The sequence below is a fragment of the Hetaerina americana genome, unplaced genomic scaffold (genome assembly GCF_022747635.1).
Source record: "Hetaerina americana unplaced genomic scaffold, ioHetAmer1.1.p SCAF_11, whole genome shotgun sequence".
NCBI classification, from domain to species: Eukaryota; Metazoa; Arthropoda; class Insecta; order Odonata; family Calopterygidae; genus Hetaerina; species Hetaerina americana.
Window position 1 is genome coordinate 31590025 of NW_027286181.1, and position 27516 is coordinate 31617540.

Genomic DNA, 27516 nt, shown 5'->3' on the forward strand with positions numbered 1-27516 from the left:
TCCTCCTCCGTCCCCTCCTTCCAATCCTCCTCCATTGATGATGTCCGCGGCTTCCTGTCCCGTTTTGAATGGTCTTTGTTTGTTCTCGTTGTAAGAGAGTGGGTCCACTGACGCACTTATGACCCGGGGAGAGGCGCAGGACGAAAGAAGGGGGCGGGGGTCGGGGTGAAGAGAAGGCTCTGCGGTCGCCGGCGTGCTCTCTCTCTCTCTCTGGGTGCCTCTTCGATGGTGAGAGAGAGAAAAAAAGTAGTCGGGATGCAGATAAAGGGGGAAGAAGGAAGACGGCAGACGCCCCGGAGATACTACTCCTTAAACACACAAACGGGCGAGAACATAGGGGGGAAGATCGCGCGGGCCGCTGGTTCATTTTTCTCCCCCGGAGGAGGGAGACAGCCGCCTTCGGATCGGGGAGGGTCACGATGGAAGGCCGCGGCGGTGAAGGCGGCGGTGGTGGAGACGGCAGCCGTGCCAATGGCGTCCGGCTCGTGGCTCGGGAGAGGCGCCAGAAATGTTCCCGCCGCCGTCGAATTGGTGAGTACGCGCCGCGAACGGGTGAGTCAGCCGAAACGAGATATTCCCCCGGAGAGACGTGCGCGCTCCTTCTTCATTCACGGGTAGGACCCCTGCGAAGTTGAGCAGTCGTGTATTTTCGAGACCCGCGGCCTCGGGTGGTAAATGCCTTCACATTTGTTACGGACGGCGGGGACTGCGTGGGAGAGACGGGACGGATAGAGAGATAGATGGATGGGGAAAAAGGAGGCGTGGAGTGCCATTACCCGGCGCTCTCTCTCTCCCTTTCGAAGACGCCGCTCATCTGGTCCAGGCCCGTCATTCCCATCCTTTTGAATTGCCGGCCACGTCACTCCCATCGAGGGAAAATTTAAACAATGCATTGATATCCACACGACGGCCGTTTGGAGATTCACGGGCAGCACACGCCCTCGTGATGGATGGCGATGTATGATGCGTTTGCTTCGGGAGATAGTGGAAAATTGTTTGGCATCTTTACTCCAAATGCTTTCGTAACGTAGACACGGTTTATGATCGCTCACGCATTGCCTGTTTTGAAAATAACCATAGCGTAGCCTATTGATTTAATGCTGGTCGATCGCCTTTATAATTGTTCTCCATAAGGTTACGACTAGGCAGCATTAAGTTTAGTCTATCCTTCCAGCTCCAGAAAACATGCGTGTTCAGGAATGGGTGAGCTAAAATATAATTTGTAGCTAGCTACTTTGAAATTACTTCCCTAAAAGACTGCAGCAGCCACTCTATTCAAGACGAAATGAGAAAACTTTCAATTATCCAACAGTCGATTACAAAAAGTAGCCTGATCCGTTTTCAGATAGTTTCGGTTAATAACTTTTTAATAATTCTAAAAATAGTCAAAATTTTAGTTAACCATGATTTTCTACAACTTAACAATGCATCTTCCGATAAGTAATCAAGACTGAATTTTGACTTCTAAAAAAATAAACAATGAAAATAGAACTTGAACCAATTTATTAATTCGCAATTTTATACGAGAAAGGCCGCATTATCTGATTCTAAACATCATCTGAAGAGAACCCTTTACAATTTATAGTTCTATAGCAAATCAAAAATGATTTATGGTCATTAATTCATATGGATAAGCAACGGTTTTTCAAAATTAGCGCCAGACATCTTGCTGTTAGGTTGCAATCAGTGCAAGTAATAGCAGGCAATCTTTTAGCTTCAGAAAATAATATTTCCGTAGAGTGGCGCACGCAGTCAACGCGTTTCATGTGCAGATTATTCGGGTGCTGCTTAAGAAAAGATACAATTTTATGGGTCGGATATTTTAGGTTACACGAAAAACTCCATCCTAGAGCAGTATTTAAAAATTTATTTAAAACAGGAAACCATCTAATTCATTTTTTTAATTCAAGTCAGTTTCACCTATGCATTATTGAAATTAAAAGTTTCAGAATTATTCGGTGCTTGTCAGTAAGGTATGCCGATTCAGGGAGGATTACTTTCCTCTCTTCATCACTTGCCCTGCAGGCAAGCGAAAAGTTATCTCCTCGACGATGTCTCCAGGGTGGAATGCTAAGAGGTTAGGTTTTCTGGAAGGCTGTTAGACCACACATGCGATTTACCATCCTAATATACTACTCCCTTGAATGGAGAAAGTCATAGATTAACCGCGGGGAAAGCCTGAGAATTTCCTTGCTCTGCCGAGGAATGGGAGGTGAGAGGTGGAAAGCTTTTAGGGCGGACGGAGTAAGAGGTCTCTTTAATGGAGGAAGGTTCCGACTGAAGGAAAATTGGTTGCAGGGCAAGGGGTGAACGGAACTGCGTGTGCTGAGAGACGGCTTTACTCCTCTAAATGACGGCACAAGCAAGTGAAATTCATAAGATGAGTCGAAAAGGGGGAATAATTAATAAAAATAGTGAAAAGTCGCGGCGATAGTTATAGACAACAGAATTATTGTAGCTACTTACGAGCTATTTTGTACGCAAGACGAATTTACAAGCATGGATGTGTGAAATAACATTTTAGCGTATCTAAAATCCGCGATCCGAATGTTAATTTATAAATTCAATTTCTATGAAAATATTGATAACTTTTTGAACAAGAAGATATCGGAAAAAAATTATTCGACGCGGTTAAGAGAAATGGTTGCACTGTATAAATTATTTGAAAGTATTTTCATCCATTTAAATTTTTAACAACTAATACGGACATTTCATTAATTTTTCCATACTTCCGGTATTTACATTGTTAAAACCAACGTTAAGTACCTAAGTGCCATTGGTATGAAACTGCTATTTGGCAGTAACATAAGATCGACAGACTTGGCCGTCACTAGGTAGAAATTAAGAATATTGGATAAAAATAACTTGGTATCCATTTTCACTAAAATATTTTTTATTATATCCATTTTACCTGACTACCTCTTTTCAGAAAAAACATTTTTATCGTCAGGTGTAGCCGGAAAACATTTGCGTCCCCATTTTATTGGGTAGGTGGAGAAACCGGTAAGTGATGGTGACGGGGGAAATAGCATTTTTAACGGGGTGAGGGAGACAACGTGGTGTTTTTTTTGTGGAAATTTACAGCTGCACCTAATCACGTTATGTTTAGCTGAAAATGGGTTGTGAAATCAAAATATTTCAGTGGAATGGATAAAATGTTATTTTTATACCCGAGTAAAGCAAAAAACTAAGGGCAGTAAATGGCTTTAGTAAAATCGCACAACCACTGTAACATGCTGTGGTTGGCTACAGAGAGACTACGGAATTACTGTGAAATTTACAAGTACCGTTTAATCAACGAACATTCTTCAGCAAAAATAACAACAGGAAAAATATTTTTATTTTTCTAAAAGTATGATTTTTGGTAAACTTGAACTTATCCACATTTTTAGTGGCCAAATTTTAGCAAGGTTTTTAATTGACGGTCGTCTATCTTAACGAATGAAAGAATTTCTTTTAACTATAAGAAGCCTACTCATTAAGGTACACATTAGCAAGAATAAAATTAAATCAACGCTATTTAATACGAGTTTTGGCAAAAAACATTTTTAAATGGAGAAGGCTGGGACGGTTATGCGGAGTACATAATTAGGTAATCATTGAATTAATGAAACAACTGAGGATCTTTTTGGTTTTTTTCTAAATTCTAGATTTAGAATTCATAGGGTTGCCATGCTAAGTTAATACTTTTAAACATATGATAACGAATAGGAACTCAAAAATCCATCGGAACCTCTACAGGTTTTCTTGTTGCGCAAAGACGCCAAAGCTTGAAAGACAGTTAAGTTTATCATACAAACAATGAATATTTCTATGTTTTTCACCTCGCACGAAGAGAGTAAGGCTACAGGGAGTAATGCTTATCGTTTTATCTGCGGGAATGCTGTACGAATGTACTATCAAGGTCTCAGGGATTTAGGGGCGGGCATTTCCTGCTCTTTCATTCACACACGTAAAATCAGGCAATTACTACATTTTGCGAACATGTAATTAATCCGCAAGTGTTGTCAAGGGGCGTAAAAGGGTAGTTTTGTGAATACCTTAATGGGTTGGCGACGTTTTCGCTAAAATTCAAAATTATATTTCTAACGGATGAATGCTCACCTCTTTAAGCTAATGTGCACTTAAGAACATGGTCCTTATCTTCATTCCACTTAACACCAAAAATCACTACTTGGAAAGGGATGAAGTTCTCAATGGGAAGTAACTCTTAAACTAACTTAACCTCTCCCTGCCCTTTAACTTAACGCTCAAACTAACTTAATTATCCAGCTCCCCAATGAGTTAATGTAGGCAGTTACTAGGTTTAATATATGTCTTCTGAGTAGAGTTCCCCCACCTTGTTTCCGTTATCTTGCCGATACATTTCAGCAGGTAGGTTCCTTTGAACTACCATGGGCTCAATAAAGAGTTTAATGAATACACATGACAGTAAATTCTGGTTAAAATGAGTAGTATTTCCACTAATTCTTTTAGTATTAATGCAAGTATGGAAAATGCTGAGAGCATCGCAAAAAACCTGATGGTAGAAATATATTTGGGAATGGCCGTTCTCTGAGATGAGTTTTCGAAAACTACCTAAATTTGCAAATCGTTTAATTGAGTTGCAAGGTTATTGGGGGAGAGCTAAATTGATGAAACTACTCAGAACAGGGGAGCACTTTAGCTAGGTAGGACAGGTGTTGAGTATGGAGAAAAGCTCTCTCAACCAAAGATGCACTGAGTTAACGTACATACAAAACGGTATGAATAAAAATTGCATGCATGAAAAACGCAACACTTGCCTTCACATGACAGGACGCGATATAGAAAGTTTAAAATTACATAGTAGGCCACTTTGAGTATTCATGTAAATTGGCTTCATACGCTACAGAAAATACCCTCCGTCCGCTTCACCACTCTAAATAAACCTAAATGGAACTACTACAAGAATAATATGCATTGACTTCAGTTGCATAATATCACAATAACATTTGTAATTCTGGCAGTTATGGCAAATACAACACATAAGTTTCCATTACGGATAACATAGTTTTTGACACAATTTGCTAAATGCCCGTTCCCATCGAGATACGCGAGTGTCACCATACGTTATATCACTTAAAGCGGATCCCACCACGGAGCACTTGTTGCCCGAGTGAAAACTTTATTCCTGGCCGTCACGCTAAGCAGCGTTTTCTTGCTTCCAGTTTTTTTTTACGGAGTGCAAGTTTCAAAATTTAGCACTTCATAAAGACCACCTGGATCGCCATCCACTAAGCCAACCAAGCCATATCCTGCGCTTAAAGGCACCATTTGATACAAACAAGAACATTAGATGATAAAATTACTTCCGCGTGATTTCGGTAAAGACAGCGCTTCGAATTCTAATTTGCTTCGTCGTTTGTCTCGAAACCTTTTTTCTCGTAACTTAAATGAAATAATAATGACTGGGTAGTTTGGATGAAAATGGTAAAAGGGAAAAAGATATCTGTAATGACTTCAAATCTTTGATTTTTTTTACTTTGCCTGTCCCGAGGTTAAACGGCGCGAAGATTAAGTAATAATGCTCACACCGATAAGAAAACTCAAGGCAAAAGAATCCGGCGACCAACAATGAATCGATATTACGATAACAGCTTTATAAGAGGGACAGAAATGAAAAATTCTCAAATTAGATTATAAACCTACCATCAAGCTTGTTCATCACATTTTATAATTTTATCAAGACGACAATTGCCACGTCTATAATGCATTCTTGGGGAACTCTTTAACACAGGACTATGTCAGGAGTACTCAAAAGTCCCAATTCAAACTTCGTTGTCCTGATTTTCACCATCGTTCCTTGTGCGCTGTGTAAAGCACAATATGCTACTCTTGATATCTACGTCAAGTTTTTTTACCTTAAAAGCTACAACAATAAATATTTTCATAATAAATTGAAGTATTTCATATCGCTAATAATTAATTGAACAACAAAAGGATAAGCATATCCAGTAATTGAGATCGTGGGGCCAAGTTCTTATCAACGAAACCTTCTGAAATTAAATGCACAACAATTTTAGAGTTCACAAATCATTCACCTTAGGGTGGGTTTATGTCGTTAAGAGTTGCCAATACCGGATTTCTCTCAAATCTTCCTCCATTCCCTGAGCAATCTACCCGCACCAAATTACCCACGTATCCCTAATAGTGCAAATGACCTTAGTAGTCGGTCACCTCCCCTAATAACCATTACTAATACTGCATACTTCCTACCCCATTAATACCATCCAAAATGCCCGATCTTTTCCTGCCTCTGCCCCGCTTTTCCACCATTATACCCTCGATTACCGTCTTCAGCATCCTATTGCCTCTCAATATCTCTTGCATCCACTGGCCCATCCTTATTCGAAACTTGTCCCAACAATCTCCTCCATTTCCCTAAAATGCCTAGAACTTCGAAGGGATGTGCGTTATGTCTGGTATAAATGCCCTAGACCCTAATCTTCGTGAAGGGAGTGGGGCACAGGGGGATGAAAGAAGGCAATAAGGGTGTACTGGAACACACAATTGAAGTTAACAATCGCACACACTCTCACACTTAGGTTGGCGGAACACTAGGACCCTCGTGAGTAAATATAATCCACGCACTCAGGGTTTTCGAGGAGACACACTTACGTCAATGATCTGTCAAATGAACTCAATTACATTAAAATAAGGAGGAAAGATACAAACGATTAAAAGAAATAGTCAAACACACTCTCCCACTCAGGTTTTATGTGAGCAGTCACCCTCATGCGACGCAATTACACACTCGCAGTTAAACAATAAACAAAACGATATATTTAACGACACATAGGAATCGATCATTTTTACTTTAATTTTAAATAAGTATTTTGCTGGATTAGTACATTTTAAAATAATGTGTAATATTGATGCACCGTGAACAATAACTCCTAGACATACTATACAAAATAATTATTGCGATTTGGACTATGGTTACCAGGGCTTCCCTGCTAAATGCCAGCTGCTCACTCCAACGCCGAAAATGTCAATATGTACAGACAGTCATAGCAGAAGTACATGGAAGACGGGAGGGATTCACGCACAATAAAGTACCGTTGCTAAAAATTATTTTTTTAAAGTGCCACTTCTAATAGAAGTAATTCCCCATTAATAACGGTTAAATACGCAAGATGAAGCATTCCAGGCAACTTTATTTGGGGTTAAAAAAAGGAATGAACTTTTTTTAATGTAAGCCTTATTCAAATAATAAAAAACTGCATTATTTTCAACAGCCGTGATGACCGAAGATACTGAGAGGCAATGGAATGCTGAAGACGGTAATAGAGGGAATAATGTTGGGAGAGCGAGGTAGAGGGAAGGAAAGAATAGGTATTTTGTTTGGAATTTAGGGATATGGAAGGTATACAGAGCCTAAGAATGAGTTACTGTATTTAGTTTGGGATTTAAGGGTATTTTGCGCCTTGTTAGTGAGAGCTTAGAGGTACAGGAGTGTGTGTATTTCCAAGGTCCATCGAAAAACTACCCTAACCTAGTAAACTACTGCAAATAATAATGCGCCTTTATTTATAAGTAGATATACAAGTCCGTAGTGACCTATTTCCACGCTTCATGTTTCCCACAAGCCGAGAAAATGAAATTCCCGACCCTACTACGTCGATCGTGTCAGCAAAAAAACTCTCCCGATAGCAGCAAAACCGCAGTGGTTTGTTTTCCAGTAAAAATAAACAGCATCACACCGAAATATCTGTTTTACAATTTTGGCACCCGGCGCTTTTGTTATTTCCAGTCCTCCATTAAGCTCTAAGCCAGAAACGGAGAAATGATCAACATGAGTGAGTGTGACACGTATTTATGGCGCCGGGATATTTCGCAAATGAAACAGGAGTATCGCTTACATTTAACCGCTTCACTAAGTGAAAGGAGATACGCCAACTGCCTTGCGAACTCTAACTGAAAATTTGCATGCATTTGTAATTGGATTGCAAAGCAACCGCTGTCATCAAATGTTTCATCTTTAAAGATGACTGGCGCAGGTGCAGTTGCTGGGACGCGCAGATGAATGGTCTCATCAACTTGTCTCGTGATAGTTCACCTGCCCACGACGTCTTTCACGTGGTTGTCCGTTCCTCCGACGCGTTGCTTAACGACAGGCATATGCATTCCCAGAAAATACATCTCTGGTGCTATTAAGGAAACTCTTAGCCTATTCGTCGCTGCAAGGAACTTACTGGAAGGTGCCGCTTTTGAGAAAGAAGACATTTCACTCTCGTAGACCTAGCATCAAAACTTTGGAATCTCCTGATTACGCGAGCCTGCATATTTAAAGTATCGTACAAAACACAAGCTGAAATCACGAGATCAATGACACAGAATACATAAAACTACTGGCTAATATTTCCACTATAGAAGTCTGGAACTCATTCGAAAATTGATAACAGCGAGATTCGGGTTATTTACATATGACCCTATCGTTCAGGAATGTGATGATAGAATGCTGTATCCCTAATGGTTTTATAAACAAATGTATGCTACCGATATGTAATTCAATCCTAGACGTTCGTAACTGATCGCATCCATTCCAAAAGTGACACGAATTTTCGGTTAAACGCCAACCTTCCCAATATCATTGGAACGCGTACGCTGCGAACGCACTGATTCAAACAAAAATTAAGTCTCTCTAAACCATAAATAACGTAAATTCATGTACCTGCCCTGAGTAAATATAAAAAAATAACAAAAATGATGATTTATGAAAGTTTAAGACTATGCATTTTATATGCTTTTGAAAAACAAACCGATTAGTGTAGTAATTTGTAGGAGTAAACATTTAACATAACACCATATGGAAATATAGCGCTGGTAATGATTTAAAACCGAGGTCAGGGAAACCAATTTTTCAGCACTAATTAATGCTGAAAAGAGTCGTATAAATTTGTAACACTACGGCAGGAGAAATAGCGAAAACAGGATTAGAGAGATAAACTGTAGTCTGGTTTTGAAACGTCATTTTCCCCCACGGACGGTAAGACAGCAGAATACCTGCCAACGAAGGCGTTCAAGGAACAATATTTTAAATAAAGTAGTCTTGCTCGTGCCCGTTATTCCATCTAATACTTATTTTATTGTAACATATTAACAAACAACTCGTCTCGCCTGCACCGAGTAGTCTTTTGGAGGAAGGTTGGAAAGAAACCCGGCGTCGCCATTGGCCTACTTTTAACGAAAGGTACCAAGGTCTGAAGTACCATTCGACGGACGGTGGACCCTTGGTGCGTTCTCCTCATACCATCCCAATTAGTGGTCAGGATCACGGAAAACTTTTTCCCGGATTCGAATTCGGGCCCTATGGTATGGAAGGCGGTATATTAGCCACTTCACTATCCCAATCCCTCCGGAATAATAGGATTAACTTCCTCGTTTGTCACGTTCATCGAGGGCGGAACTGGTGCGAAAATAGGCTCAGGAATTATTTTGAGAACGGCCAATATCTCAACTAATTTGCAAGGGGATGTACCAGGTATTTTGGCCCTTAGTACGACGACCTACCAAAATATTCCCAGAATCCACGCCGGGCCAGACCACCCCTCAAAGACTTATGTATAAGTAAAATATAATTTTGAAAGCGCATGCCTGGAGAAGGAATCACTCCCTGCCACACACCTTAAAGGCGACTTGTGGGAAATCACGTAGATATATAGCTATTTATGGCAACAAATGAGAATGACAAAGTTTATTATTTTGAACTATCGTCTTATTTGTTTAACTCATAAAGGACGTTCTAGTTTGGGAACCAGAGACATAAAAGATTCTCCTATTAAAGAAATCAAAGTAAAACTTTAGTTGAAGGAATACTACGCCTATTAATAGATAAAAATATTAGCGATGGTTTGGAAATGATTCCACACTTCGAGAGCTAACATTTCTTCTCGACTTTAATTTGTGGAATTGATTGCGCGACGAAAGGTGACGGATCAGAAAACACATGACTAGCCATTTTTTCCCTTCTTTGTAGATACAAAAATATAGCGTTATGTAAAAATTGTGCGTCATTTACGTCCCCTCCACTTTCAACATTCACATAGGCACGCAGTTTTATTACCGTTGCACCGCAGAGTAAATATAATTACTCAGTGGTGGTAGGAGCCAACCGACCCGTGAGCAGTCGCAATAATTTGCAGCGATGAATACCCAAACTGAATCAACTCAGGCGTGTTTTGATGCCTCATCATATAGCTGGCAATAAATATGGCCCAAGCAAAATAAATCAGTTTCAACGAGAGGAGGGGTCCTCGATGCAAACACCACTATGAATACCTCACACTGCCATCCAAGCACCATAGAAAAACCTAAGAGATCAGACCGCAAAGGCCGTAAGCATACTAGATGGAAAAAAAACTTCAGAAGTAGCAAAGGCCGGTAACAAGGGCTTCAGAAAATGCCGCCTGGCATGTCACGTGGGAGGGAGAGATATTTTCCCATGATGCCTTGCGCAATAATTGATTCTCCATCGTGCTTTTGAACCTGGTCTTTCGAGAAATCATCATTTGAGTATTCTACCATGCAGAGGCAGGTTTTGGACTGCTTTTGATTCAGCCACTAGATTACCAAGTACAATCATCATTGCGCGCGACGCTATAGTCGGCCGAAATATCACGTGTTTATATTATTGTTAAACGGCTAAATTTCCAAACCCGGCTGGTAATAAAATGATCTTAATCACTTAAAATATCATACTGGACTAATGATTTCAGCATAAAGCCTAGCATGCCAGCAATAAAAGTACGATAATACGTACTGTTTCGTCAAAAATTGCGTCGCGCACTGATTTAGCCATGATTTACCATCTAGAGCTTTAAGTTCCTTACAAAAAAACCTTTGTTCATTTCCACAAAACTCCTGCACTTCGTAAACATTCGTTTGCCCAACCCTTGTCTCATCTTGTGCCCCTCTTAGTTTCTACTAAACATTCCTCATGCCGTCCCCAAGGACTATCCTCGTCCAACCCATTTGGACAACGTTCTCTATTCTATCTCAACTTTCAACATTCCGCTTCTCTCTTCTCTCTCCTTCATCTAATTCTTCTGCCTTGTCTGTATTTGCCCCAAATTCCTCTCTGCCGTGGCCATATCTATCAAATCATTGGCGCCTTTCTCCATGCCCAACTTACTTTGTCCATCCTTCCCTATACCATAACTCTCAAAAACCTTAAATCTACAAGCTTGTACACTTCTACGTACTTTCCTGAAAGAATCTACGAGGGTCATCCGGAAAGTAGTACCCGTTCGTGAAATAAAGACACAAAAGTAAATATTAACAAACATAAAAAATTTTATTTGAAAGAGGATACTTTAAACTACTTCTCAACATAATCTCCAAGCAAATTAAGGCATTTGTCATAACGTGTGACAAGTTTCTGTATTCCTGCTGCATAGTCCTTCGCCGCCAGCTCATTGAGATACGCGAGGGACCCATCTTGCACAAATTTTTGCATAATGCAGATGGTGTTAAACAATTTCATGAACAATTGTTCGAGAAACATTGGGAAAATGCTCACAGATGTCATCAATTGTGACGCGCCGATCGTTCCTCACGAATTCGTCAACTGAGCTCACCAGTTGGTCTGTAATGACAGACGGTCTCCCCGAACGCTCATCGTCGTGTGTGTTCCCCCTCCCCATGTTGAAGTTGCGACACCACCGCCGAACAGACGACTCGTCCATTACATTGTCTCCATACACCTCCTTTAATTGGCGATGAATATCACATGGGCGAACGTTTCTTGCATTGAGGAATTTAATCACTGCCCTCACTTCACAACTGGCGGCGTTCTCAATTTTTTTAAACATTGTAAACAATCACAGAAACAACACAGGCAATGCTAGCGTCACGCAACTTGGCTCAGAGAAGGCAGACAAGCCACTGAAGCTATCTGACCTCGTCCAGCGGCTACTCGCGTCGTCAGCACTTCATGCGGCACGAACGGGTACTACTTTCCGGATGACCCTCGTATGAGCATTGCTCATAGATTCTTTCAGAAAAGGATTAGTCTTCCTTCATCAATTTTTTCTTAAGCCTTAAGAGAATTCACGAGATAAAAATAAAAAATAATGAATTACATCGCTCCATTTTCATATTTTTTGTTGTTATTTTAAATTTCCTTCCGGATGTTTTCTATTTCCTTCAAATGCTAAGCTCCATATCCAAGTCTTCATCAATTGTCCTTTATGTCTACATAAATATTTCCTTTTAGTAATTGTCTTCGCTAATTATCCTTTACTTTTTTACCAATGCATGTAGAGAATCAGTGGTGAGCTCCATCCTTTTTATAAAGGTTCCATTCGCCGAAGCAGGTATTTTCCTAATTCCCTCGAGACTATAATCATTTTCATCTAAATCAGAGCCAAAATATGTTAATCGTCAAACCTTCTAGAGTTCATGCCCTCCTAATTTAGCCTCCTCAGTAAACTCATTACTTTTGTTTCCTTACATCTCACGTTGAGATTGTAATGTGCTCTATTTGACTGTGCTTCCTTTTCTGATATACTAAGCCTTATCGCCCGAAAATCTAATGATACTGCAAAAAATTTAAAATGACCTTTCTCTTTCCAAGGAAGAATAATTATATCCCTTTGAATAAAATTAAAATCTTAGTTCAGGCATAGCTCACTAGCAGGACACTAGGGATTTTTTCACTAGGTTTATCCCAAATTAAAATGGTCTTTTAATTTTAAACCCACGACGATTTCAATGAATTATGTGGGCATCCTGGTGCGACAACAAGGGATTAGGTCGCAAAGGTGGAACTATCACCTACACAATTTTTTCTTAAGCCTTTAGAGAATTCACGAGATAAAAATAATGAATTACATCGCTCCATTTTCATATTTTTTGTTGTTATTTTAAATTTCCTTCCGGATGTTTTCTATTTCCTTCAACCACATATTTTCTAATTACTGTGTCCCTTTTGCTGCTTCGGAAGTTTTTTCGCGGGCAAAACGATGTTTCCAGCATTTTCTCCGATATTTTTACAGAGAAATCTGAATATCCAGAAGGCAGGCGGCGTGTCCAGTGCAGGTATCTAATAAAAGAAAAACGGTGTTTTCTTCACTTCATCGTGGTGTTCAAGAATCGTGCACTGAGAAAACTCTTACTTTCTTCGAAGCGTCTTTGGCAAATAAAACTACATCATGCACCTCGTCACCATTATTGAGCTGAGCGAAAACTATTTTTTTCCAAAAAGTTTTAAATATTTGTAAACAATTACAAGAACTTTTTAACAAGGGTCTCATTCTTCAAGAAAAATTGTCTAGTATTTATCTTAATTTACAATATCCATCAATGTGGACAATATATTCCATCAAATATTTCCACCCCAGAAATACTTTGTTAGAGTTATTCTGTTAAATAAAGCTAGTGTTGACATTTAAACGAGATTCAAAAGAAAACAAGAAAATACATTTAACTGTACCATAAAAATGGAGAACTTATGCGCCCAAGAAGTATGACCTAGGACTATTCAACTTATTTAGGAGCTAACTTGCCAAGTGGTCAAACCCCTGAAATCTATTTAGCACTGATTTCGAGCTCCTAGCACAACCCTGTCCTCTGTTGTCGAGGCTATTCTTGAAATTTTCAGTCAACACTGGAAATACCAAGGGTCGCTCACCTTCTTCTCTAGGAAGCACCTTTTAAAAATATTCAAAGTCGGTTAGCGTCACAGGAGAGAGTACTTATTTATAACCCGACGAAAATGAGACTTCGAAATAGCAGAGAAAGGGACAATGTTAATTAGGGAACACTGTACCTAGTCTATTGAAGTCCAAAGAATTCTAACCTCAAGGGTGACACAAGGAGTCTGTTTGCTAGAAACAAAACGCCTCTTGTTTCTCCAGCGCAAACACAGTTTCGTTAACCCTTTGCGAACACATAAAACCGGTGAAATGGCGAATATTACGTCCCTAAGAATTCATAAATGATCCTACGAAATCAACCTTGGAGGCGAGGAAAGGGAGTCAACTGCGGCAGCCGTAGAGGTACCGCAACGACCTGGTCACCAAGAGTCATGGGGTGGATTCTCATTTTGGGCGGGGATGTTGCCTTAGAAGTTAGCCGTTGCGCTAGTTATACTTGGACTAGTCATAGCAGCAGTGACGAATTCATGGGGTCAAGGCCATCCATGTTCGGATATTTCTATTATTCGGTTCCAAATACGAGGGTCATTCAATAACTCCTTAGAAAATCCAAGAGATGGCGTTCGTAGTAACGGAAAAGGTTTGTTGCAGTTAAAGTCTCAACTATATCCATCACGTAGTTTCATTTTCATAGTCGACCGAAGTAAAATACTTTTTTCATTTAAAAAAAACGGAAAAAAGTTTCGAGATGTGATTAAACACTTATTTTTAAAAGACTCAACACCGAAAGAGACCAAGATGGAATAGACTGAAGTTCATAGCACATATGCTATTGTGTTTGCAACTGTTTACAATTGGATAAATGAGTTTAAATGTGGCCGTACATCTGCATGTGATGAACAGCGTACGTAACGATCAGTGGAAGTGGCTTCCTCCGTAATGATTGACTAAAATCTGTGATATGGTTCATGATATTTATTAATTCCAAGTTTATTATTACCCATGTGGTATTACAGTAGTCATCAATTTAAGGTAGGATTGGCTGGACACACAGACTAACCACCGCTGTATTTCTTACCCTTGCCTGACAAGACACAACTTGACTCCCTCCAATACAAGAACCTCTTCAATTCCACGAACTTTCTTCTTACCTCCAATCCGTCCGATAAGTATGTTATTTCCCTTCCCCTTCCTCACTTGTCCAAAGTTCTCTCCTCTATCAGTCTTTAGCATTCCACTCTCTCTCTGCCTTTTTCTTCTTCAATATCACATACTTTATACCTCCCTTCTTGCCGTCCAAAGTCCTATTCCTACCCCTACCTCTCCTGCCTGAATTTCTCCCTTTTCTCACAGACCTCAACATTCCATCGCCAATCAAAATACTCTGTAACCCCTTGCCTCGCCTATAATTTGGACTTCTCGCAACAACCTACTCTCCTCCCCCACCCGGCCTGGCACACCCTAGTTTTTTTTCTTTCGAATTGGTTGAAATCGACAAACATCCATTACATATGATTTTAATAAAACTGTTACATTTCAGTTCTCACTCCCTCTCCCCTTTTCCCCCATTCCCGCGAAAATCGGTGAACCATGGATGCTCCCCTTTACGGCGTCCGAAAACCAAAATTTACTCCCACGACCGGGAACGAGAGAAGTTATGATCTCGCAACCCCTCAACTCCATTTTTGGGACCAGTCGCAAAAAAAAGAGGAAAAGTTAAAAAAATATATCCACCTGCGAAACACCGTGACTCACGCCAGACTACGCAGTTCGGATGCTCAGCCCATCGTCGAGGAAAGAGAGAGAGGAAAAGAGTGAGAGAGTGGGTGGGGGTGGGGAGAGACGGAGAGGGCGCGGGTGCCAACAAAAGATAAAATTGATGAAATCACGAGCGGTTTTGACGCCTCCCGACGGCGGAAACGGACCGGATTTTTAGACACTCAGTGGAGGAATCCTCATCGGGGTGAGCCAGCGGGAGAAGAATGGCCCGAGTTCCCTGCCTTTAAGGCTCGCGGTGAAGCGGAGACGGGAGGGATTAGAAAGGGGAGGGACTTCAAGGAGGTCGGGGGGGGGGGGTTGAGAACATGTTGCCCCTTCGGTCGTGTTGGGTGTGGGGATTTCTCTTCTTTCGGATTCCCTTCTCCTCATCAGGTCGTGTGGGGGAGGCGGAGGCTATTTTTGCGGCGCCGGAGGGGCCTTGAATGATTCCCGTAAACCGACGCCACCCGTAATCAGAAGTATTTGCCGCTGTTCTCTCAAGTCCGTGGCGTAAACTGCAAGGGGGGGCACGCCGCATAGCAGGGGTGATTCCCTAACCTAACTCCCCCGACTCTCCACCCACCAAAAGGTTTTCTTCTTTCGGGACGGCAAGGATTGTCAGACTCGCGAACAAATGGTGTAAACCCTTGACGGACAATTAGCGCAAAACAAGAACGCACTTAAAAGTCTAAAGTTGGATTTGATTGCACAGTGAAACGGAAGGTTTGCCAAAGTTTAGGGATGACTTGCGATGATATATAAACGGGGTTACTTTGTGCTCGTCGGCATTGTCGTAAACAAATCACGTTGGAGGACAATCCTAAACTCAACTTGGTTCCGCTTAAGGGCGAGCGGCGTGGAAGGCAGTCCTACTAGTTGACCCAACCCGTTGGTATATTTTGATTTTCTCGGTTCATTTGTTTTTTCAAGTAACATCTTCGTATATTTACTTGAAATATGTCTACCCGTGTCCACGTGTTCTAGAACTAGCATCAATCTCTTCTTAATATGAGGGGCGAAAACCTTCTTCCCAATTCTTAATGGACGAATTTTACGCCTTGGATATTGTCATTAAGTTCTAATTCTCCCTAAAAATTTCCATGTTTCTCAGGAAGGATGTTTTTTCTCAACAGAGAGTTTAGTGATGACGAGGTAGATGAGGATATCCTCAATTTAGAAGTCCAATGCACTAAGTTTATTATGCATAGCACAATCACTGCTAGTATTCAATTCCAGAAATATATACATATTTATAACCGTATGGAGAGTCTGAATTGATGAATTTTTCCGAATTTTCTGGACTTAGAAGAGCTAATTTCCGTTTTTACCGGTGAAATTTTCAAATACAGCAATTCACCGGAATGGAAAGATTTTTTTTACTATCAATTATTTGCACATCGATTGCACTTGCCACGCCAAATAAAGGTATAACTGTGTCACCAGATGTAGCGTTGGTCACACTGCATAAAAAAGGATTCAAGCAGAGAAATGTATAGGAACGTGCTGCTTTATGGGTTTAAAAAAATATCCCACAAACTAATATTTTCAGAATCATCACAGTAAAGACTATTTTTGAGAATTTTATTTTTTTAAATGCCACAATTTCCAAGAATTTTAATAGATTCCCCGTCCAGAATCCATTAAGTCCAAAACAATTATACAGTTATCTATATTGCTAGAATTGCAGCAATCCTGCAAGCCGATTCAATCATACATGACCATTTATAAGATATTCTGAAATCACTAAATCAACTAATTAAAAAAATATAATATTTTGGATTCGCTATCAACGCCAATTTTTATTAAGGGCTGTATGCCAAAAACTCAGGTTTACCAAATATTTTACGGAGTTCCCCATAATTTTCAAGTTTTCCCCGAGCGATATTTTATTTCTCTGACTAATCCAGGATTACCATAGCTTTCCATGCCTGCATTAAACCTGATTTTACGCCCCAATTTCATAGGAAGTTCAAATATTGAGTGTAGAACCGTGCTCTCGAACAGATAATCATTGCTCTCGTGTTTTTTCCTGATAGCTTTCGATGAATGAGGTCATACCTAACAGCACTTTTTTCAGTACAGAGATATCCAGATGTTAAAAGAGTTTTGGTTCGAATCCATGATCATTACACAAAGTCGTTGAGCACCGAAATACGTAATCAAAGTTAATTAACTTTCGAGATTTTCAGGAGAGGTCTGACATTTCACGCTATGGCACCGATGGCGAACAAGTTCGGGAACTCAAAGCTAATCAAATTCAACGGTAGCTCATGGAACTTCTCGAATGGATGGGCCCACCAGATCCAGCGTGTAGCGTGCTAACAGCCAGCTAACTCACGAATTTGAACGCCTTCTCGGAGATGGGTGCACCGATGTGACTTTGAAGGCCGCTGTTGAAGAGCAAGGCGATATGGCCTTGACCGCGTTAGCTCCCGCAAGCAAAATTACTGAAAAAAATTCATGGAAAAAAATACGTCATTTTAGAAAGCGACGTGTTTTTGGCGAATTTAGACAATGGCGAGCACGCAATGAAATATATATTATATATGTAATAATTTGATTGATGTGTGGTGTATTGTATTATATGTAATAGCTTAATTTTTTTTAATTTATCTTTTTTCTTTCTGATTAATGGTTGTAAATGGGATGGGGATTCGCTTGTTTTGTTAAAGAGATTTGTGTTTTGAAGTCTGATTTTATCTATTATCTTTTGCGATTATTTGGGACTTGTGTGCCACCTGACACTGTCTATCAGCACATGTGTATTTTTAATAATAATAATATATTATGAGAATTAGCCCCTGGACAGTGACCCGTAATAATTCCCGATAAAAATATATGCCAAGAAAAACACAAATGAATATTTAATCCGATACATGAAATGTAAGAGCATTGACAGATGTGCGGTTAGCAGCGCCATAAAAATGTCCATTTAATAAATGCAAAACAAATAAAAGAACATGCTATCCAATGCTTACTTTTGAAACTGGACCCGAAAGCTTTGTGAATGACGTGAAATAAATAATGACAGCCATCAAAAAGAAGAAATATGTATACGTGAAGCGGTTAGCCCATATAAGAATTGAGAAGAGAGTTGAGTCAGACCTATCTTTAGTTCTAATGACCAACATCACGGTGACGGCCAGCGACGATGACGACTTTGAATACTCGTGGTCCACATTTACGCAGTGTTTATTGAAGCACTTATTCGAAGATTCCTGTCATTGGTGGAAATAAAATTATCAATCATTATTTAAAAATTGGCAATCGGATGGTTTTACAAGAAATAACACTATGTCAAGGTGGATCATATGAACTTATAATAATAGCCAAAAGGGGGACGAGATGTCACGAAATATAGGATACTATGGCATCATATTAAAGTCAATGAGCATATTTATTTCATATTCGTTTACAGTTAGAAACAATTCTGAGGGATCTTCATGGCAATTTATGAAGAATGCATTTAAAAGAGTGACCTTAATTTTTCGATCAAGGGGTATTTCACAGACCCCTGCACAAAAAAATCGACGAATAAACCGGTTTGATATAATAATGAATGGTCGCTGTTGATTTTACTAACCCTCCATGGCATGACAGATGCCCTCTTGCAACGAAACTATGCTCCTCTCATAGGCTAAGAATGAAATTGCCGTAATGTAACTAGATAAATTTTACATTCTCTGTAGTACAGCAATTATTTCCTCAATTGCGATTCGACAGGGGCGTCATTATTTCCACGCCACAAAATGAACTGGAAGGAAGGCAGGGAAAACATTAACACTATTGTTAGTCTCTCCACATTTCTCCGGTGATTCACTTACGCCCCACTCGCAGGGTTGGGATAAAAACAGTGCATGTGCCAAATGCGCTAGGCGCAAGAGAGTCGAGAGGGCTCGTAAATACTAAACAGGGCGTTTTTCGGAGGGGAATTCACTCATGTGACCTCGGATGCTGTGACATGATGTAATGGTTTCTTTTGAAGATGCGAAATTACTTCCGCCGTCGGGGTATCTTAAACCTTATCGCAACCGCCACGGCCACAAAACGTAGGGCCGGCTAAAACGATCGCGGACCCCTGAGTAAACGCTGTTTGGAAGAAAAGGGTTCTTTCCTATTTTTCAAATTTCAATTTTCATTGCATTTTCCCTCAGCGCTTTTTTCATAATTTATATTATTTACTCCTTTCCACAAACATTATTCTTTTTCTTATTGTCCACTCGTGCGACTTTTTTTTCAGTTTCCATGTAGATTTTTGGCTCAACTCTTTAAGCTGAGCATTGCCAATCATGATTCCAGCCAAGGCAAATGAGGTTAGCGAAATAAGAAGACAACACAACCCAAGAGTTAATAATGGTATGTTTCGCTGTACATACTCGTACAAGGTAGGGAATTTAAAGTCCTAAATCATGCCGATGACAGCCCGGTTATTTCGCACGCTTTATCGGTCAACGGTGTAATAAAAATGAATCAAGGACTTCTGAAAAATTAACACACTCACGTGCAACCGTACATAGGTATTTCGTGGCTCGTTGGCACCGATATCCCCTCGCCAAGCAGGGAACTGGAGTAGCCATGCCATGGTATGTACGTACTAATTTCGCGGGACGGGTAATCCTCAGTTCATACAGGCTCAAGGTATGCAACGTAACGCAACTACCACTATTGCCAGACATTTTTCGGATGCAACCGATAGCATTTTGCATGCAGGTCGCAAGTACTGAGCCTCTCAACTTTCTCCTTGACATTTTACCATGTCCCATAACTTATTTTTACCAAGAGTATTCACCCATGTGTGCCTAGAATCATGTAAATATTATCAACGATACATTTCTGGGTGTAGAACCACGCCGAGATTTTTAAATGATTAGCGTTGGGTTACATGGGATAAACAGCTCTTTAAAGTTCCTAATGTAGTCATTATAATCTCTTCAAAAGGCCAGCTTATAAAAACTTAATACAGGGGGTTTATTTGTTTTTCCGATTGTTTCATTAACCCTAGACATGAAAACTGCGTAATAAACACCATGCAGAAAGTCGGATTAAATGCATACTTCTTGGCAGTGACGGCGCATAATACGTTACTAATAATATACTGCAGTCTTCCTGATGCTCTAGACCAGGGTTTCCCAACCTTTTTTTGCAACGGCACACTGTCCAAACCTGGGAAGTTTGAGTGGAACACTGTGCTTATTTTTTTAGGGTGGTTAATTCTACTTGTTAAAATTTTAAAAACATTCCATTGAACAAATTATTTATTTAATAATTATTTTTAAATATAAACTAAAATAATGTAATATAAACATAAAAATATTAATAAATAAAGCATTTAATGGCTTTTAGGATTTTAAATTTCCAAATAAGGCAGGGATAAGGGGTATCGGATAAGGGGAGTTATCGTATGGCACTTAATGGTGAAGCTCATGCGATTGGGACACTTATTAAGCCATGTGCGAAAGACATGGTGCCACTTATTATAAACGGACAGGTTGCTGAAAAAATAAATAAAAATTAATTATCAAATAATACTGTTTCACGACGCATTAAAGATCATTTTACTAGCATAGAGAAAGAGTTAATTCGTTGTCATGGACTTCGTAGTGAATATGCGTTGCGAATTAATGAGTCTACAGATTTCGCAGGACTAGCTGTACTAGGAGTATTTTTTCGTTAGCCATAAGATAAAAATTTGAAGAATTACTCGCGTCATTATTTACATGGACTTGGAAAAATCTAATTTATTTGATTAGTAACTCTGATTTGAAACAAAAATACAAAGATCATTCTTTAAATGATGTCAGAAGAGTACTCCAATTTATCAAAACAAGATGTTACTGTTTTAGTTTTGAACAGATGGCCTTGCACGGGTAATTTCCGATCCTACCCAACCGAAATTAAATCTTTAATTTATTTTGTTTCAATGTTTACAGGTGGATATATCTTTTTCTACTGGTAAAATAAATTTAAAAAAATGATAGGTAAAATGTTTAACCGCTGGAAATGCATAAAAGTATATTGTTCTGCAAATGAGGAAGTCCTAGGTATGGTGGGCGAGGAGAGGGGATAAATCATTGGGATAAATCATGAGGAAGGAAAAATGGATGTAGAGCATATTGATCGGCAATGTGATGTTGAAGACTCTTATAGAGGGGATTTATCGTACTCACATTATTCCAACTACGCCTCGGAGATTTTTGAAACATTGCCGAAAAATCGCACCCAGCTTGAAGAATCAGATATTTAAGCCTAACAGTATGTGACGCTCTCTGAATCAAATGGCAGCGTTACTAAAATGCTCAAGGTAAACTAATACATCTAAATGAAATGCGCACCATAAGATGGTATATTACGAAGGGTATTGAATTAATAGACTGGATAGAATCCGAAACCTCCGCAGAGGGTGTAGCGGAATCATACAAGTAACGCATTGACATGAAAGTTGAGAGGCTGAGGTAAAGGCTAGCTATTTCCAGGACGAGATAACAACCTTGCTAGGCGCGAGCTTTCTCTCCACCCTTCCTCCATTCCCATCCATCCCTAATGGTGCAAATGACCTCAGCTGTCGGTCGCCTCCCCTGAAGCTAATACTACTGCTCCTAAAAGTTGAAGGGCAGGACTCAAATGACTCACCAAGTAGTTGGTTCCACTCAACAATACTTCTGTTTAAAAATGAAACCCCTTTCTCTTTGTTTCTTGTTTCCTTATTTTTTTAAAAATTGTAATAGTTTTTTCAGTCAAAATGTATGCTTTCCATTTCCTTCCCTAAATCTTTCTTTCTATGTATAACCATTCTATATATTGCATTAAGTCTAACCCTTTTCCTTCCATTTTGCAAACTCTCCCATTTCTGATTACCTAATATGTTCGTTGCGCTATGTGCTCTTTTATGTTTTGTGATGTGCGATGTGAATACGGCGGTTGACGAGCGATGTCAATGTAATCTATCCATTCAAAGTAATCGATCATATCATTGATCGATCATTCAAAATAATCGATTTGAAGTCTGAAATTCGATGTCGTTTCATTTATATCACAGAGACAAAACGTTGACAACTTACCATTATCAAAACTTACATCAAAAGGCGATGCTGAAATGAGAACAACCCAACTCTTCAATGCCGCCACGCAGCGATGAAAAGATTCACCGAGTCCAAAAGAGTTGAAACGTGATTCCTGAGCAATTTAAACGACTAGTAAACGCTAACACTCTGGATGAACCTCAAACTTCCACTGTAAACTTGAATCGGCTATAAAGGTAGTAGGATTCGCCATTTTTGTGCTAAAATTAATCCCGAATGAATGAACAAGACAAACAAAGAAGGAGGCCTTATGCAGCAGAGTTTTCAATGGAACCGGAATAAAATGTATCAAGTCTAGCTTCCTAAATATGGCTTCGGAATCGTTGATATTAATTATCCAACACACAATGGCTTAATTCGCTGGATTAGACAAAAAATCGTGCGAAAAGTTATTGAATAGAAAGACGCGTCGGATCGCAATGCGCTACTGAATAACTGTTGCCACGAGATTCTAATGTCAGTTCGTTCTCGGGACGGATGCGGAAACAAAAATCACACCAGGTAATGTATCACGTTTTCAGGAAAGCCACATTTCAAATCATTTTCCAAAAGGAGTGGAACGTTGACCGCCGAAAGATTTGAGTAGGAAGTGGGATAAGGACGGAGACCGTTCTCTTAGGCAATTCTTTCTATCATCTGCATGTATGGTCTATACCCTTTGAAACAATCCACTGACATGAATTGCGGTATCTGAGGTGAGCTTTTTTTTATTTTGGTCTATACATTGATATCTAGTTTCACCTTGTTACGAGTTAAATACGTAACAATTTCTGGACGAGACAAATCACTTTCCAGGTCCGACTGATGGTTCTAGGTAATGGTTTTATCTACGTTGACATAATGTAGCTTCAAAAATAAAACAGGCAAATTCAATCGAAAATGCCGATCGATCATGAAAAATACCTATCAATGCCCATGCACATTATGAGAAATGACAGGCATACAGGAATACGTAGGCTAAGAAATGCGGTAGGAATAGCCAGCGGTACGAGGTCTAGTGTACTCTCCGATAAATGCGACCCAAGTCTCAAATTCCTTACATGTCTTTTACTGCATTCCATTGAACATTGGATTATTACACACTGAAAATATATTCCATTTTAAAAATAAAATTGAAATTCATGGTTAAAAAAGTTTAAACATATGAGAAGGCTTTTGGGTGCTTCACTAACGTTACAAATAATATTCATAGGCAGAGAGCTTAGTAACCACAAGTGTAATCACCAATATGAATTTCATCTTTCTTTACAGTTTTTCAATTAATAGGATCCGGCGACTATTTCAGCCATTCCCAAAGAAGAATCATTTTTTTAAACTTGCATTATATTCAATACCTCCCTCTATTGGACAACATAAAATTTGAATAATGTAGCTGATATGTGATGATGTATAATGAACCTCGTATAGTCACGTATCCATGCTTGAATGTGTCCCATTTTCTTTGCATATTAGATTGGCCTTGTAGAAGAATGGTGCCGTTCTTTAATCAATTATTCATTTTCCAAAACCGGCCAAGCAATGAAATAGTACAATTTGCGAAAAGGTTGAACGAATATGGTATTTTTTTTAACAGCGGCTACTAAGAATAGAAGCAGAAGATGAAAGGACCATATGGAGAAATCTATGGCAGAGATGAACTAGATGAACTGAACACACCTTGGGATATAAATGGTTAGCTGGAAACATAATGGAAGGGAAAACTGAAGGGAAGAACAGGAGAGGAAACCCAAGATGCAAGTACATAAGACAAATTTATGACGTAAAACAGAAAAACTAACAGGGTGAGAGTGAATGAACACTGCATAGGAAATAATGGAGGGCAGCAGTAAACCAATCCTAGGATTGAAATACTGATAATGATACCAATAATATGGCATGAATAATCAGGAGCCACTTTGTTTAAACTATAAAGACAGGTAACTGACCGTCCATGTAATTTTCGCATCATAGTCTAATGTTAATAGAGTATCACTTGTTACTTTGCCTACATTTCAATTTATAAGAATGCGAACGTTTTGTATTAAATCTAAAACTGTATTCAGACGATTTGTAAATATACTCGAAGTATTTAGAAACGGGCCTCCGGTGTTAGGCACAAATTAACGATTCCTTTCGAAACTCAATGACGTGACTCTCTTTTTTTGTATTTTGTGAGATGACCTTGGTAGAAATATATTTGCGCACGGATGGAGCATTAAATTAATGTGTACTGAAGTTCAGTTAAGAAGTATAAACTTTAAGTAATGGCAGAGAAAGATATATTTTCAAAGATTATGAAAAGCGATGTCACGCGTAATTTGAAGAAAATCTCAAGACATACGTATGGACGTACATGCGTTATTTCTTGACATTTAAGGTATGGGATTATGCAATATGCATATCTCAAAAACTTAAATGGATTTAGTCATTATAGCGTACATTTCTCCTTAAGGTATGTAAATAATTGAGTGCTATTATTGCATGAGTTTTTTGGTATTATCACCAAGTTCAAACAAGCAATGTTGACAATAGGGCTACTGAGAAGTAGGAAGGGTAAAGATATAATGAAAGGAGAAACTTTGTAATTCCACATAGATTTATTCGACGGACGACCTAGGTTTCGACGTGGCACGTCATCATCACCTGATGATGACGTGCCACGTCGAAACCTAGGTCGTCCGTCGAATAAATCTATGTGGAATTACAAAGTTTCTCCTTTCATTATGTTAAGTCGATTCCATGAAGTCACGCCTGAGACAACGAATTATGGGTAAAGATATCTTCGATAACATTTTTAAAATTATTTTTCCAACGATAAAAATCGTGAAGCTTTTTATGAAAGACAAGTATTTAGACAATTCCCAATGTGGTTATTGATCAATGTGGAATAATCGAGTTACAGCGGCCTATCAATAAGGTTTAAATCAGACCCGTGGACGGAAGATTTACCCGTCGGGGTAAAAACTAAATTCAGTATCGACTTCCAGAATTCCGGTTCCTTGAATATAGTAAATTCTCGCTTTCAAGGGAGATTTTGGCATAACGAAAAATTTATGCTATCATAAAAATTATTTTTGACGTTCCGCTCGACTGAATGCTTCGATTTTCACTTCGTGAAAGCGATTCACACTAAGGTTGCAACACTTCATTTTTTCTACATAAAATCATTTTATTCCACTGCCTAAGTTTCGACTCACAAAGAGATTCATCATCAGGTGAAGAATGCAGAAGAGTTAAGCTTATAAACTACTTTAGAGTGGTATATAGAGAGAAAATGGGGAATGACACATGACAGACGGGAGAACTCTCTTTGCAGCCATGCCCGCTTTCCCTCCTCCGCCGCGTGTTTACTGGACGACGACCATGTATTATTTTCTTTGAGATGGACGTATTTCTTGGCTGTCGAAAAAGATGCTCATTAATGCTATCCATTACTTAACTAATTGTCTCCTGCACAGACTGTCTTAAAATGTGTCACCATCGCACTTGATGGACAGGGTCATTTCAGAGGTCACTTTGTGGAAACGAGTCGTAGTAACGCTGAAAAAGTTGTTTTTCAACAGAAAATTTCTTTATTTTACGACGTGGATTACGACTTAAAAAGTCATCATCAGGTGAAGAATACTGAGGAGATTGTTTTGCATGTTATTTCACAAAGGGAGGGAAGAAAGAGAACTACTTTCCTCACGGAGTCCTTTGACGAAAAATACTGTTTGTTGGTAAACTACCTTGATGATACCTTCTGTGCTTGTCCAGATTCACAGGGACAACTTGACAAGGATTGCTCGCTTTGTTTTAGAGAAATTTGATTATTTTACCGTAGAAAAAGAACCCACCTTAAAATTCGACACACAAGGATTTCAAAATGTTACCACAAAATTGAATATCTCAATTTTAGAAAAGATGCATAACGGATGAAACTATTCAATTTACATCATCGTGTTCCCAAAGTATTCCCACTTCCATCCCAATGACGCACATATCAGTAAAAATCACGATACCTCGACATAGCATTGAAAAAAAACTCGAAACATAGCGGTGAACACTGATTACCCACTCCAATTATTCGAAAATTTGTTTAAAGACAGATTAATACTGCTCATAAGCAGCACAGAATTAATGGTAAACATTCACATGCTTGAGCCTTCGACGGCGTCGAATGGAATCCCAAGTAAATGAATCCATCACATGTGATGGATGCATCTACACGGGTGTGTGATTGACAAAAATATGCAAATAACCGGAAATAAATACATTATATAAATAATACAACGGCAAAAATTTATTAGTATAACTTCACGTATTTAAAATAATCAAAGTTCCCAATTTTAAAATTTCAGTTGAATTGTTTTTCAAGAAGTAGGCTCAAACTTAATACAAAAGCAAGTAGAAGTTCGTTGTAGGTTTGGTACAGAATATAAAAACCTTCATTTAAATACAGAAATAGTCAGCTTAGGTAAACGAATCAAGTTTCTAAGATCACCAATACAATACATATGAAAAGGATGATTTTTATTCACTTCTTACTGAAAAGACTCAGACAGACAGAATCTTGCGCACACATAATGGGGAGTGACTGGAGAGTGAAACGGGAGGCGGTTTTTATTGCTGCTAATTCTAATGATTATTTTTTTACAAATGGAAATCCACAGGTTCGATTGCATTCTAATGTGTACCACAACATACTGCTGTGCCATATATAACCTATAACTGACAAAATCATTATATTAGACTTTCAAATTTCTATTTTTCAATTTCTACAGGTAGATAAAATTTCGCCATCCAATTGCGCAAATGTTTGTTCACTATGTGCACATCGTGTTTTCATTTGTTTTACCGGAATAAATTGGAAAAGCTAAAAATCAAAAACATCTATGGCACCATCCCCGCGACCAACACAGCTAAATGGCTAAGATTCATTCTTTTTTGGGGAAATTTGTCCCTCAAAAGCACAAAACATTTTCCAATAACATCAAGACAGCTATCGACGAGTGCAACCTGAAAAAGTCTGATTTCAAGCATCAAAAACGAAGCTCCAGATTCTCTCTCCAGAAGCTCCAGAGAAAGCTAAGTGGATAAAT

At 39.2% G+C, this 27516-nt stretch overlaps 1 protein-coding gene across 2 annotated transcripts in view; it reads left to right on the plus strand.

Moving 5' to 3' along the window:
- Positions 1-282: 282 nt before the first annotated feature.
- The window catches only part of LOC139701004 (uncharacterized), a 53787-nt gene continuing 26553 nt past the window's right edge, over positions 283-27516 (plus strand). For both annotated transcript variants that reach the window (XM_071599560.1, XM_071599561.1), the window contains exon 1: positions 283-531. In XM_071599560.1, the coding sequence (XP_071455661.1) occupies positions 420-531 (112 nt within the window). In that variant the 5' untranslated portion in view covers positions 283-419. The remainder of the gene's footprint in view (positions 532-27516) is intronic.